This window comes from Centroberyx affinis, unplaced genomic scaffold, assembly GCF_046629955.1.
Source record: "Centroberyx affinis isolate AG114_WGS23_722 - 3 ecotype Tasmania unplaced genomic scaffold, CSIRO-AGI_Caff_v1 ptg000656l_1, whole genome shotgun sequence".
NCBI classification, from domain to species: Eukaryota; Metazoa; Chordata; class Actinopteri; order Beryciformes; family Berycidae; genus Centroberyx; species Centroberyx affinis.
This window is the reverse complement of record NW_027279282.1, coordinates 49650-65204: the sequence shown is the minus strand read 5'-3', so window position 1 is coordinate 65204 and position 15555 is coordinate 49650. Positions and strand designations below refer to the sequence as shown.

Genomic DNA, 15555 nt, shown 5'->3' with positions numbered 1-15555 from the left:
ACACAACCAACCTAACCCCTAACCCCTAACCCTAACCAACCATATTAAGCGAATACAGAGCTGGGGAACATCTTTTTCAGGTTCCCATTATGTGCTATATAGAGCTGGGGAACATAGGACCCTGGTAACATAGGACCTTGGGAACATAGGACCCTGGGTGAGCACATATGTAGAACTGGGGAACATAGGACCCTGGGAACATAGGACCCTTTGTCATGTTCCCATTATGTGCCATATAAATCTGGGGAACACAGGACCCTGGGAACATAGGAATGACTCCAAATGAATGCACTTCATCGTGTTCATCGCGTTGCTTGCAGTGTGAACGCTCGGTTAGCGTTACTTTCCACTGTAACACTTCTGTTCCTCAGTTAGACTCGCCTCATTTGCATTCACACCGACCCAATCTGCCATTCAGGTACGAGAACGGCTCAGCCTACTTCCACGAGGACGACCGGGAGGGCCTGGTGAAAGTGTGTCGGCTGGTGATCAACGCCCGCTACGAGGAGTACGCCTCCGAGGGCTACACCGTCCTCAGCTCCACGCAGCCCGTCATCTACCAGAGCGCCTCCTGCAGGCCTGGTCTGGGACAGCACCTCTGCAGCCAGGTAGGAGGACACACACTCCACATACTGTAAAGTCTTCAAACTCACTTTTTACGTTTTTTACATCCGTCCGTACGTCCCATTCTCGTGAACGCAATATCTCAGGAACGCCTTGAGGGAATTTCTTCAAATTTGGCACAAATGTCCACTTGGACTCAAGGATGAACTGATTAGATTTTGGTGGTTAAAGGTCAAAGGTCAAGGTCACTGTGACCTCACGTCCGTCCCATTCTCATGAACGCGATATCTCAGGAACGCCTTGAGGGAATTTCTTCAAATTTGGCACAAACATCCAATTGGACTCAAGGATGAACTGATTAGAATTTAGTGGTCAAAGGTCAAAGGTCAAGGTCACTGTGACCTCACAAAAGACGTTTTTGGCCATAACTCGAGAATTCATACGCTAATTATGAGGAAATTTCACACAAATGTCTAATAGGATAAAATGATAAAGTGATGACATTTTATATCCAAAAGTTCAAAGGTCAACTTCACTGTGACATCATAATGTTTTGCTCACCACTGTAGCTGAGAAAACGATCTTGGGTCATTCTACAAAAACGGTGGAAGTGCTGTCACTTACTTTTGCAGACACCAAAATCCTTTAAGTTAATAATCACATTAATTATATATGTTCAATAAATAAAGACTGTCCTTGCAATGATAAAACAAAGTTTATTGGCAGAGGCATACAACCGCGAGGCGGTTATTTCTAGTCTAGACTTGTTTTTAGATTTCTCACCTTGTTGTTGTTGCTTTTTTATTGCTTTCACTTTTTTGTGAAGTGCTTTGCAACTGTTTTTAAAAGTGCCATATAAAGATTATTAGTAGTAGTAGTATCAGTGTAAGTATTATGCACAAGGCCACAGCATAGAAGCAAGATTTCATTTTATTATACATTATTTAGTATACATTACAGACATAATAATAATTTGGATTTTCTCTTGTCTCCTCAGCTTGGCCTGCCTCTCTCCAGTCTGTGTACGGTCCCATGCAACACCATCTTTGGATCCCAGCACCAAATGGTCGGAAGTTTTTCTATATATTGGAACATTTCAGTGATGAATACCATAAATTGATAGCAGATAGTTAGAATGAAGTGATTTTGATTTTGATTGTCAATATCAGGACGTTGCCTTGTTGGACAAACTAATCAAAGAAGACGTGGATGCTGGGAAGCTTCCTTTGCTGTTGATAGCCAACGCAGGTCAGTGGGAAATTGAAGGAAAATGTATATTTATGAAACACTGCACTGTAGACTGAAACCGTTATGTATCGGAATTTAACACCATATTAATTTAACATTAGATCAGCTGCATGTAAGAATGTTTCATGCTGTTGCAGTGAGTTGATTTGGACTTCTGTGAAAGTGGTCTGTACGATATCTGATGCGGTTTACGTTTCCTTCCCAGGTACCCCTGGTGCAGGCCACACAGACAAGTTGAGTCGCCTGAAGGAGCTATGTGATCAGTACAGCATGTGGCTCCATGTGGAAGGGTGGGTCATCTCTGGTACTATCTACAGTAGATGCTCTTAAAGGTGCTACTTGTAGCATTTTAGCCGTCAACATACCATTGTCAGATTAATTGTGATACCTTGGTATAATTAGACAATGGTGGAGACGATTGGCAGCCCCTATCTCACACTAGTCTTATTGTTAATGCTATTGTTTCTCAAAATTCAGACCACAAACCCTGTAGCTTCCTGTTCCCCCTCCCCCCCTGAAGAGGATAAATATGTTGGAAGTGATTTTTCCATCGGCCCTTCACTCCTTCCACCGTCTGCCATTGCCAGAAACTCTGAAAGCTTTAGCTCGGTTCCAATACACAACAATGAGTATTGGGTTCTCCCTCAGTGCCTTATTTTCTTCACCACCAGAGTGAAAACATCTTCTCCTCTGACAAAAATGTATGCCTTCAGTGTAGTTTTGATTTTTTTTAAAAGATGATTTTTTTTTGGCATTTCTGCTTTATTGGATAGTCAGAGTAGAGAGAGACAGGAAAGACAGGAGATGACATGCAGCAAAGGGCAGGGGCTGGATTCAAACCCATCCCGCTGCTATTAGGACTTCGCTTTAATGGTCAATTAATAAGTCAATTAATGACTTATTGATGTTACAATGCAACACATACCACCTTTTAAAAAGAGAATTCCCTAAATGCAAATGGTCATTGTGATAAATACTTGCTTGGTTGCAGGCATGAGACCAGTGCAAGTTCAAAGTGTCTGGTCTCATCAGTAAAGTCATAATCACATTTATTATTACGTTCTGTCTCTTTCAGGGTCAACCTGGCAACTCTGGCACTGGGTCAAGTCTCCTCTGCTGTCATGGTAATCAAACGTTAAATATGGTCTTATCCTTCATGTCGTTTTTACCTCTTTAACCTGTGTGTATTTTGTGAACCACTTATACATTTTGACAACAGTGTATGCGTAGTTGTTGCGTTAAAATATGCAAAAGAAGCCTTAACCCAGAATTTTTTGACCCAATTTTTAAAAATTAAAACAAAGCAAAATCAGTCTAAGAGCAGGAAAGATTTGTACTTTCCTAACATCAGTGACCAGCCTAGCCAAGACAGTGTATGCTGTGATGAAACTGACTTTGTCTAATTTCCAGTCAAAACGGCCATTAAGTGCAAGCAATTTATTTTTCAATGTCAGAAAAAAATGCAGGAAATGTATATTTAACGCAAAATTACACAAAAGCATCCACAACTAAATATAATTTCACCTTCCTAATGCAAGTGTATTATCTTATATCAAATCACATCAGAAATATCACCTTTAGCCATTTTAGATGAGAAAGAAATGCGTAAGGCAGCTAAGGTGTGTTTGGGTAGTCTGTGTGAATGTTAGTGTCACTTTTAAAGGGAAAGTGTGCCAACATAATGTCTGACACTTCTGTTGGAGTGTCTGGAAGGATGGAGGCGTTAAAGTGGCAGTAGGGTGTACAAAAGTAAAGAGTGGACAAATTAAATACGGATAGTTTTGATATTAGTGTTGGAGGCTTTTGTGTAATTTTCTGTTAAATACGTGTTTCCTGCATTATTGTTTGACACCAAAAACTAAATAATCTGAATGGCCAATTGACTGTAAATTACATAAACAAAAGGGTGGTCTCTGACTATTGCACAGTGCTGTAGTTCTCTGACCTTTTCAAAGCATTACAGCTTAATTTGACCTATGTGTCGATGTGCACAGATGGAGCAGATACTCATTTTGTGTGTGTGTGTGTGTGTGTGTGTGTATGTGTGTCTGAGTTTCCAGCACTGCACGGTACACTAATTAGAGTTGAAAAACAAACTCTCTAAGTCTACATCAACATTTTCTGTTTACACATTAATACTCATTGCAGTCTTGCTTGACATCTTTGTGTGGCATTGATCCAACCAGCAAATTAATTGCACATCCATTGATGAGACATGATCCTGTTCAGTGTGCATTGATTAGTAAAGGACCAGGTAACATTAATAATACAAGCATTCCTTTTTGAACAGTCCCCTCCTCTGCTCCCTCCATCCATCAGATAAAGCCTGCAACTGCAACCAAATCTTCCTCCTCTTCCTCCTCAACCTTCTGCTCGTCTAGTCCACTGCTGCTCCAACACCCTGCTAATAACAGGGTGTTGGAGAATGACGCAGGCTAGCACCCAGTTCTTCCGCGTCACTCTCCGTGTTTCCTATGGTCACACCCGCCCACTTCTGAACCATCCCACCCTATATGTCCCACCCCAACATCCTGTTTATGTTAATTACAGAAGCGAGACACTCAAAATGCCATTCCATGTTGTCTTTAACTTTTGATGTGTGTGTGTTTGTGTGTGTGTGTGTGTTGTTCCCTCCCTCCAGGCAGCCAACAGGAGTGACAGTATGACGTTGACACCAGGCCTGTGGCTGGGACTGCCTGCTGTAACTGCTGTCACCCTCTACAGACATGAAGACCCAGCAATGGTAAGATCATCAGGTCAAACTTACAGCAGTACACTGTGTTTTTGATAGATTGTCCCAATGGTCAGCTTCCCTGTTAAGAGATGAGAACATAGACACCAAAATCGCCCTTGTGTCCCTGGTAGATTGTTGGTTCTGGTGCTCCATGCTAACACTTTAGCATCCACTATGTTGAGTGATAGCAGAGACGGTTTAGAAATGAGACGCGCGAACTGTGAGTCATTTCCTGTATCTGTGTCACGTGGGTTTTGCCACTGCCCCGCCCCTTTAGGAGACTTTTTGACATTTTTCACAAGCCACATATCTTCCGAATATTCTGACACTAAAATGGCATTTTTCAGACAGACAAATAAGGAGAAAATTAACTTTGTTCGAGACCTGTCTCTGTCTCAGCAACACACTCTCGCGAGATCTGAGATCTGGTTATCTCGCGAGATAACGTTAGCCAAACTGTGTTAAAATTTTAAGCTAACGTTCGCGAACGCCCTAGCTAACTCATTTTCATAATGCTAAATATGGCTGTTAGCTGTCTAAATATCTAATGTTAGCAAAAGAAAATATAAATGCATAGAGGGGATGGGGGGGGGGACAGGAAGTGTATACCATTTCATATCATTGGTGCAGCTTGTAATGCGTCATCTTGTGTGTATAGAGCATCTTTGGTGATAGTAGGCTCCATGCTAACACTTTAGCATACACTATGTTGAGTGATAGCAGGCTCCATGCTAACACTTTAGCATACACTATGTTGAGTGATAGCAGGCTCCATGCTAACACTTTAGCATACACTATGTTGAGTGATAGTAGGCTCCATGCTAATGCCGCCTTCACGTCATATGGGAATAAGCGGAATAACAGTGTTCACGTGTTAAACTTGTTGGAACGCCCACGTTCAAAAAAATGTTTGTTTATGAATTTAATATCAACCATCCGTGGTTCAAAACTTGTTTGTTTGGCCATAAGCTCTCAGCTAGCAGTTCAGCATCCGAACTGCAGACACTAACCTTCACTGTTACTTGCCCACTAGTATTTTCATTGCCCTTTTGCACTCGGTCCTCCTGCCTCTACATCAAATGGAGGACTTTGTCTATCCTGGTCCTTTATCTGTTCTCTTTCTATTTCATTCCGGTTAGTTGGATTGTGTTCAATTCTCCATGGCCGATCATCTTTGTCTCCCTCTCTCTGACTTACCCTCCGTTTTGTTGTTCTATCTCTCTCTTTCGCTGTTTTCCCCCCTCAGTCTCTGGCAGCAGGTCTGACCTCCAGCCAGCCGGTGGAGAAACTGCGAGCCCTTCCTCTCTGGCTGTCCTTGCAATACCTTGGCCACAACGGCATCGTCCACAAGATCAAACACGCCACCGCTCTGGTGAGCAGTAATGAGTCTCAGTCCACTGCAGCACCACAGTTAGCTTAAAAACCATCCAGCACAGACAAACTCAGGTCCAGATTCGCTAAGGGTTTTGTGGAGGGAAGAGCCCGCTGTATCACCACAATGACCAAATCAGAAAATAAACTCATATTGAAAAAAAAAAATAAAAAAAATAAACTCATATTGAAATTACATGTAAATCTCATTATGTATCCATTTGCGTATGTAGTCGGTGATGAAGGGGCTATTGGCTTGCACAATGCTCTTTTAGAGGACTTGTTTGCACCACAATTTGATCTACATAAATTTCGTAATGAATAAGATGAAAACTGCACTCTTAGCTTAAGCAACTGAGGTGAAAAATTGCCCTCGCAACACAATATTAGTGAATCTGGACCCGAGTTTGACAAAGGGACACACAATACCCTAGAAATTGAATGGACACATGGTACATATTTTATGGTCTAAATCTTAGAATGAATTTAAAGTTGCTGGTATTGTTATATATGTAAAACAGCCATTTCACCTTCTCATTTTTCCCCTAGAGCCAGCAGCTACTAGAGAAGCTAAAAACTCTGGCCTCCATCAAAACATCGGTAAGTGATCTCTCAACAATCTACCATAGATTAGAATATAATGTCTTCCACTTTTAACATTGAACTGGCTGTTTGGTCAGCTGATTTCTGGGATTTGGGGACTAATATATCACCATCAAATCAGTGATGAAGACACATTATAAAGCTAGATAATTATGGCTAAAACTGTTAGAACAGCCAATGATGGTGGGATTTACTCTGGGAACTGGGATTCCCGGGATATTCCACTCAGATCTTCCTCTTGAAGGTGACGTCGGGTACCTGGGAACTTAATTTTTTCCTAAATCTATGTAGTATAATTTTCCAACAAGTTTCCACACGACAAAGGAGGACTGCAGTGCAATTTTTAGGGGACAGTTTCCCGTGTGTTCCATATATCATCACCTCATGACAAGAGCATGGATGTTTAAGTCTTTCAACAGTAGCTTAGCTGATCTTGTGTGAGATGCACACTGTTCATTGAAAGTGTGACTAGGCTTTTTCAGCAAACTTGTGAAAGCAGTTTGCCCTCAAATGAAGCATAATGCATTCAGCACCAAGGCAGGAAGAAAAGGCAAAATGGACAATGGCTTTATCATCTCAATTTTCAAAGTTTGCCCAGCTGGGAATATTTATCTCATTGTGCTGCAGTCACTGATACTGAATTTACAACCAACTATCTAATAAATTAAAGGCCATGTGCTGATGGTAACACTTTACAATTAGGGTCACCAAGTTAAGGGTTAGTTAACACTTAATAAGCATTAACTAACCCTTAATTAACAGTTAACTAATGTGTCTGGTAATCATTTACTAATGGTGTTCATGTTAACTAAGGTATTAATTTATACATTATTTAATAGTCATCTTTATATTATATTAAATAATGTATAAATTAATGCCTTAGTTAACATGAACACCATTAGTAAATTACATATTAATTAACTGTTAATTAAGGGTTAGTTAATGATTATTAAGCATTAACTAATCCTTAACTTAGTGACCCTTATTGTAAAGTGTTACCTATTAATTTTCATGCCATATTATGTAGTATTTCACCATATAAATCTAATCAAATCTTGTGATAAGACGCTGTCAAGTACTTCATAATTGTAGTTAAAGTTTGCAGGAGCACAAGGGATCAGATTCTGTGTATCGGTAAATAACATTAACTTGAATTACATGTAAAAAAAAAAAAAAAAAAAAAAAAAAATGACCTCCACTTGATATAAAGACAAAGCCCATTTCTGTTTGTAGGATGCGCTTGAGACAGAGATCTCTCTCCTCGAGGCTTTGACCATGGTAAAGTCAGAGCTGTGTTGATACTGACCCGGCCTCAGGGCTACAGACTAACGGCTTGTTCACTGTCATCGGCCCGGGGCAAACGCTGCGTACATCAACCAGAATCCTCTGAAGCAATGAGACTTCACCTTATTTGAGCGGCTGTGATTCGTAGCATTGCGCAGCGACTGTGCTAAGAGCCAAATGCAGTGAACAATCACAGGTGTTGGGGATCAAAGTGTCGTCACACAGTGGTACTCAAACTCGGCCTCCAGCTTCCCACAGTAGTAGCTTTGTGAAATTAGGATGAATCTAAATTAGTGCAAAATCTATCTCAGTCAGACACATTTTGTAAACAGCTGGACAGTATAGCTCCTCGATTCCTAATACTAAATGCACATAAATATACTAAATACCAATAAATTCATAACTTTAACAGTAAGTGCTTTTTGCAAACTGGATTAGAGTACAATTGTGAGTAGTATATACAGGGTTCCTACGCACGTCTGGAAAGTCTGTAAAAGTATTAAAAATGAATTTGCATCATTTCCAGGTCTTGAATAGTTTGGGGATTTGAAAAAATGTCTGGAAAAGTATGGAAAATGTTGTGGTTCAGGTCTGATACACACATAATTCTAGCTTTTATGTTGTTGTAGAGCCACTTTGAGTCCACAGTTTTTGTTGATGTGAAGAATAATGTTCAGATAGAGGGACGCTCTTATTACCCAGCCGCTGTCAGCATGCATTATATCAAATACCCACCAAAATCAAATCCAGTCAAGAACATAGGGTCTGGGAAAAATATGGAATTGTAAAGTGGAAACCGTGTAGGAACCCTGCCAATCATCTCACATATTGTGATATTTGTCTCTGTGAAGAACAATCTTCATCTACACAGTGATATGACCTAGTTAGCAGGGGCAAGATGTCTATCTGCGTAAATCATATTGAACACCAGACAAAATCTTCAAAACAAATTTAGGTCTGGAAAAAGTATGGAATTTTTTCATTGAAAATGTGTAGGAACCCTGTATATACTGTAAAGATGCTGCGATTTGAGTGTTAAAGGGAGTTTTTAGTACCACTGTGCCAGTGAGGGGTGTGTGTGTGTATATGCTTGTGTGTGTGTGTGTATGTGTAGCTGTAGTTATAGTCAGTGTGGGTTGCCTTGGTTCCAGGGCGTGGTGTCGCGGATCCCGCCCATCTCCGGGGCTTCACTGCGGGACGTTCTGGGCTCTCTCATACTCTCTATTGTAGGTGGGACCAAGCCTCTGCCTGTCTCCCTCACTCCCTCCTTCCTTCCCTTCTGTCACTTCCCTCTCTTGCTTTTCTTTGTTACGTTCACTCCCCGACCATTTTCCTTCACCCACATAAGCTCAGCGGTATTTGAGACCTGGCCCACGCAGATCAAATCATGGGTCACCCCATTGGCTGATGGATTACTCACTTCTTCTTAATTGTTTAGGATGTGGATCACTCAGGCATGTTGTTTGAGGTACTTCAGGGAATGCCTCTCCCCACGCATAATTTTTTCCTCGGGGGAGAATGGAAGGGTCCTGAATAATTCATGAATTGCTTCCTTCATTTTAAAGGGAAAAAACCTGTCAATGTAAGTACTGAACCAATAGACCACTGATGTCACTTGACCCATTTATAAAAGCAACAAACCATAATATCACATATAAAGTATTAAAGGGACAATAAGTAATCTATGACCTTTATTGCCTCTATTGGCGACCAGTTGGAATTGCAACAACATTGATAGAACGCACAGAACTTGAATGGATAGAACAGTCCTTCCACTGTTTGCCATGGTAATTTGGTTAGGACAGCATAAAATAGCGATTATGTTAAAGGTTAATTTCTACGGTGACAATGCAAGTCTGGGCATTAAGGCCGTAAAGTCTGTCACACTTGCTTGAGAACTATGCAGATGAGTTTCTTAGCAAACTGTCAAAACTCAACTGAAAGCTAACGTTAGCGACGAGGTTTATGTAGCTTTATCAAAGCTAGTTCTGCTACTCAACATTAGCATAATGGCAATCTATGGCAGCAAGGTGACAGAGAAACTGCTTTGCTCCTTGCTGCAAAACCTCTCCTTTCAGCGACTTGTAAGTCAGGAAGCTAGCCCAACAGTACACATAAAAATGGCCGCTGCTCCAACCATCCAGGAACATTGATTTGAATGGGAATGACCGTTATATCCATTCAGCTTCTGTGATAGAACGTCTCTCCTCCTACAGTATCTGACATAGGGGCTATGTGAAAGTCACATTTTCACAGTAGAAGTAGAAGTACAAGTTTATTTACCTTATGGACAACCACATTGGAATTTAAAAAGTGCAGAGCTCATGACATATAGGACATGAAAATACATACATTAAAAAAAAATACACAAGCAAACAAATACAAATAAACAGAAATGTTGATGGGAAAGCACTAAGTAGACATAAAACAGTACATAAAGTGCATGTGAAGTGCAATTTAACTAATGTAGTAGGATGATACCATGCGCCAGACGGCAGCAAGGTGAGGATATCAAAGGCAGGGTGGCTTAGAGGGTCCTTAATAATAGCAAGAGCCTGAGAGTACTCTTGAGCGGTATATCTCATCCAGGGTCTGTAGGTCAATGCCAATCAGTTTTTGTGCATGGCGCACTATTCTATCAAGGTTCTTGCACATACCATACGGTCATAAAACATGTTAAAACACTCTCTATACCACCCCTATAAAAGCTATGTAGCACACTGCTGTCTTGGGTAAAATCCTTTAGCTTTCTTAAAAAGAAAAGATGTTGAGACTTTTTAATAACAGAGCTGGTATTATTAAACCAGGTAAGATCATCAGAGAGCAAAATGCCCCAAAATTATGACAATAAATAAATAAAATAAAACTATTGACTATCTCAACATCAGCTCCATGGATGGTAATAGGACTATGGTCAGCCTTTCTTCGTTTGAAATCTATTACTATCTCTTTAGTTTTAGAAACATTAAGATTATTTGACTTGCACCAGTTGACCAAATGATGTACCTCCTTTCTATGAAAAGACTCGTCATCAGAGCTGATCAACCCAATTACTGTTGTATCATCAGCGTACTTCACAATAAGTATCAGTCATAAGTACAAAGAGAGTATAGCAAAGGACTTACAGTGCAGCCCTGTGGTGAACCCATACTGATCGGATAATTTGTCACAGATACAGAACCCTCCACCAATCTGTTCTTCCCATAGGCAAACTGCCTCGGGTCCAAGGAAGCAGGAATCTGTTCTTTAATAAAGTCCAGGACCAGGCGCTCCATACATTTCATGAGTACCGGCGTCAGAGCACCGGATGATAGTCATTGTAGCAAGTAGCTGGTATCTTCTTTGGGACAGGGATTTTAATAGGCATCTGGGGACAGAATATTGCTCCAATGATAAGTTAAATAGTTCAGTCATAATAGGGGTGAGCTGTGCAGCGCAGGATCTGACAGCCTGAGGGTTTATACCATCCTGAGGTTATTTTCAGTGACACTGATGCTGGCCGTATTTACTAACTTCACCAAGAATGTTGGTCGTTTTTGACAGAAATATCATCTTTGCAAAGAAAATATGTTGGTTAAGGGGTGATTTCAGCAAATATTATTCTGCCGAAACGCCAATGAAAAACCGTTGCACGAACGGTTCAAACTTTAGTCCCACCCACAAAGGCGGTGATTGGCTCGATTGTTTCTCCAAGCGAGAACACGCCGTTGACTAGAGCAACACCAGACTCTCTGAATCACTTGACAAAATCTGAAGAGCGGGCGGGTCGCGATTCAGGAGTCTGGAACCAGGCTACTATGGGACAGTAAAAATCTTACTTCATGCCTCTTTAACCCATTAATGACTAACTACTAAATTTAGTATGTTAAGGAAATGCTCCACCGATTTTTTTTCTGTTAGAGGTAAAAACACAACATTTACAGAGAGAACTGTCAAGGCATGTGGCTATACATACCAAAATCAAAATTTTTGATTTCACATATTCTTCATGCCTTTATTGGTAGACAAAGTTGTTTTTTTTTTATAGATTATCAAATAGTTTAACAAGAATTTAACATACTAAATATCAGATTTATGCCAGATCAAAGCACACATTCTTCAAATTCAACTTGTTCTGAATCCAACGGTACCAAGCATTTGACACAACTCCTTGTAGTTTTTTTAGATACAGCCATTTCTGTATCATACTATTTTTAGTAGTTAGTCACAAGGGGTCTCTGATTTTAGCAGTTTTCACAAAAAAACTAGTGTAAACATAGGTTCCCATGGTCACATGTTCAAAAAGATTTTTTCACTTAGGAGATAGATCGATAGATAGATAGATATTAAAAATCAATTCTAAAAAATCATTCTCCAATGTGTTTTCAGGGAGAAATGATGAGAAAAGTAGCTCCACACCCATGCATTTCTTTGGGTTTTGGGTATGAATTAATTCACAGCTGTTTGGGACTGGAAAGTCATTGGTTTGCCAGGCCATTCTAGGTGTATCCTGTTTGCTGGAGTAGTAACAAGCGTCCAGTAGTATTTGAGTGACACCATACATTACTTCTCTTTTGTACTCTTGTACAGTATACTGCTGAAAATGAAGTAGTACTAGGTATCAACATTTCATCATAGCCAAGCACTGTAGATGTTTCCCCTTCCCATCACCTAAGCTTATGTCTGCAGTAAAGCAGTTTACCTTTTCCACAATCTCTGAACCCATCGTCTATCGGTCTGACGACGATTAGACTCTGGGGGCGATGACCAATATTTGGGGGTTTCCGGTGTAGCCAGCGGACATCCGGGCCAAGACTTCCTCTTCCGTGCGCCGGTCATTGTTTACAGTCCGATTAGCAACTTGAGACGTGACGAGTCGAACGTTTCTCCACACAATACACAAACATCGATCCTTTTTGTAGGTGTTCAGACAACATTTGGGCTAATCTCTATAAACAGATATCTGCATATGAGACGTCGTCTCTCGACTCCAACTCCATTCTCACGTCTCAAGTTGCTAATCGGACTGTAAACAATGACCGGCGCACGGAAGAGGAAGTCTTGGCCCGGATGTCCGCTGGCTATACCGGAAACCCCCAAATATTGGCCGTCGCCCCAAGAGTCTAATCGTCGTCAGACCGATAGACGATGGGTTCCGAGATTGCCTTTTCCATGCTGCGTCAACTGCATTGAATAACAATGAACACTCTTGAAGACAGCGATTTGCCTACACCAATGCCTACACACATTCTGGGCTTCACTTGACATCCACGGTGTGTCACGGGCCACTATAACGACTGCCTCAATCAAGCTCTCTGGCGTGTGTTGTTCAGTGGGGCTGTGTGGTGTGTGTTGGTCATTACATCTAGAATCCTCATCAGTGCGAGTGTTGCGTGTTTACTTCGTCTCATCCAGGAGATGGTGTTGGTTGCACCTGTACTCCTGTCCTTCTTATGGTGACATTTCCATGACAAAACCCATGATGATGAGTGAAAACGTAAGCACAAGCAAGAGGTGTGCAAGCACAGTGACAGCTCTCACACAAAGGGGACTTTGTCTTTGTGAGACATATTGCAGCTTGCATGCAGAAATCCGTATTTGCGAATTACACAAACTGAAGGAGTGAGCAAAGTTCATTCCCCACACCCCCATTTACTCTGTGTGCTCTTCAAGCACAGCCGCTATTGAGTTGACCCATTCCGTTTGCTCTGTGACTTACTTATATGAGTTATCTGCTTTTTCATTTTCTGTAGCTCCTCCTTGAGACAGCTGCACAGCGAGGGAATGAACCTTGTTCTCTCAATCCTTATCTTATATGGTGGTCGTTTTCTCTCTCTCTGTTCTCCCAGAATCCTCTTTGTCTTGAGTTGTCTTTTCTTCTGGGACACATTCTTTGTCCACTGCGCACATGGTCTGCTCGTGTGGGCTTCTCGTACCACCGGCTATCATTTTGTGCTTTGGTTATTTTGGGAGACCTGGCAGTGTCCATTGCTTTATCCAGTGGTTGTACCTCCCAGTCATAAACACCAGATACCAGTTGTGACTCAACTTTACCATTCCTTACTGACCTTTGCCCTCCAGTCCTGGGGATCCAGCTCCACGATGTGCCTCAGTCAGGAATTCACGGAGGAGGCCCGCCGACATCCCCCCTTCCTCAGCTACACAGTAAACCTCAGTTGGCCCGATGACTTTTTCTTTGTGTGTGCAAGATATGCGATCGCAGTTTAGTTGGCGGTTCTCTGATTGGAAAACACTTGACAGTAAAACTACACATGCTCATGAATTATTCATGACCCTCCCATTGCCATCCCAGGAACACCAACCCCCACCCACCCCCACCCAGCCATGATGATGCTTAACTTGACCCTTGACCTGGATGTCATCCACAGTGGACTTCACTGTGTGTGTTGTTTCCTGCTTTAGGGGCACCGATCCAGTGTTTCAGAAAATAAAATGTCAAATAAAAAATAAAAATGTACCATTGAGACAAAGTCATGCTAAAAAAACAAGAGACTGACTGGGTTTAGATAATTCACAATTTTAAATTACAATTGTACCTATAGTCGTTTTTGTCAGTTACCTGAAAATGCTACCTTAAAAACATGAATGCATGCTAATCATAGGCTTCCTGTGTTTCATGAACATTATCAATAACCTGGTTGCATGGTTCATAGGCATTCATTCGTAATATTAAACACTGATGGTGGAGTAATTGAGATGCCCAATGCCAAATATGGACCCTATCCATTTGCACTAGAAATAAGGATATGATAAGTGTAAGTAATATGCTATTGCCTCTAACCAAATCAGGTTGGGCACTGCTTCAAATCTTTCACACCAACTAAATGTCTCTGGGACTAGGGCTTTGGTTTGGAATTGGGCTCCTCCATAGCACTGAGATGCAAAGACTAGGCAGCACCACTTCCATGCAGACCAGTTTGACCATTCAAACAAGTGCTGTATGTGATATCCAGTCACAACTACCTTGGGCATAACACATGGCTTCTTTCAGTAGGCATGGACACAAAACCAAACTCTTACGCACACATCCACATCCCACCCCTTCAGCACCAGCACCTGTTTTGCATGATATACAGTCAGTCATATGTTAAGTATGCCCATGGAGTGACACGCGCCTGATCTGTGTGTTTGTGTGTGTCCATCAGGTGGAGGATGAGCTCAACTCTCCCGTGGTGGTATTCAGGTTCTCCCAGGAAATGAGTGCTGGTAAGGGTCTAAATGACTGAACGTTATTGTGCATTTCAGTAGTAATAATATAACAAACACAAGTATGAAGACCCTGTTGAACATCTCTACTTATTTCAGAAAAAAGGGCGGAGAAAACTATGGAAGCTCATTTCCGCCAATGTGATGATAAAAAACAAAAGATCCTGTAAGTCATTATAATGAGAAACTTTCTCAAAATAATGAGTTAGTATCTCAAAATAATGAGTTAGTATCTCAAGGAAAGTGTCTCATTATTTTGAGATACTAAGTCATTATTTTGAGAAGGTTTCTCACTATTTTGAGATACAAAGTCATTATTTTGAGAACGTTTCTCATTATTTTGAGATACTAAGTCATTATTTTGAGAAAGTTTCTCATTATTTTGAGATATTAAGTCATTATTTTGAGAAAGTTTCTCATTATTTTGAGATATTAAGTCATTATTTTGAGATATTAAGTCATTATTTTGAGAAAGTTTCTCATTATTTTGAGATATTAAGTCATTATTTTGAGAAAGATTCTCATTATTTTGAGATACTAAGTCA

General features: G+C 40.9%; 1 protein-coding gene across 1 annotated transcript in view; it reads left to right on the top strand.

Annotated features, from left to right (window-relative positions):
• Nucleotides 1-15555, top strand: part of pdxdc1 (pyridoxal-dependent decarboxylase domain containing 1) — a 41748-nt gene that overhangs the window by 6016 nt on the left and 20177 nt on the right. Inside the window, exons 6-14 of the mRNA XM_071519089.1 lie at nucleotides 419-608; nucleotides 1562-1630; nucleotides 1734-1812; nucleotides 2018-2102; nucleotides 2888-2936; nucleotides 4454-4555; nucleotides 5793-5918; nucleotides 6467-6517; nucleotides 14950-15010. Coding sequence (XP_071375190.1) covers nucleotides 419-608; nucleotides 1562-1630; nucleotides 1734-1812; nucleotides 2018-2102; nucleotides 2888-2936; nucleotides 4454-4555; nucleotides 5793-5918; nucleotides 6467-6517; nucleotides 14950-15010 — 812 coding nt within the window. The remainder of the gene's footprint in view (nucleotides 1-418; nucleotides 609-1561; nucleotides 1631-1733; nucleotides 1813-2017; nucleotides 2103-2887; nucleotides 2937-4453; nucleotides 4556-5792; nucleotides 5919-6466; nucleotides 6518-14949; nucleotides 15011-15555) is intronic.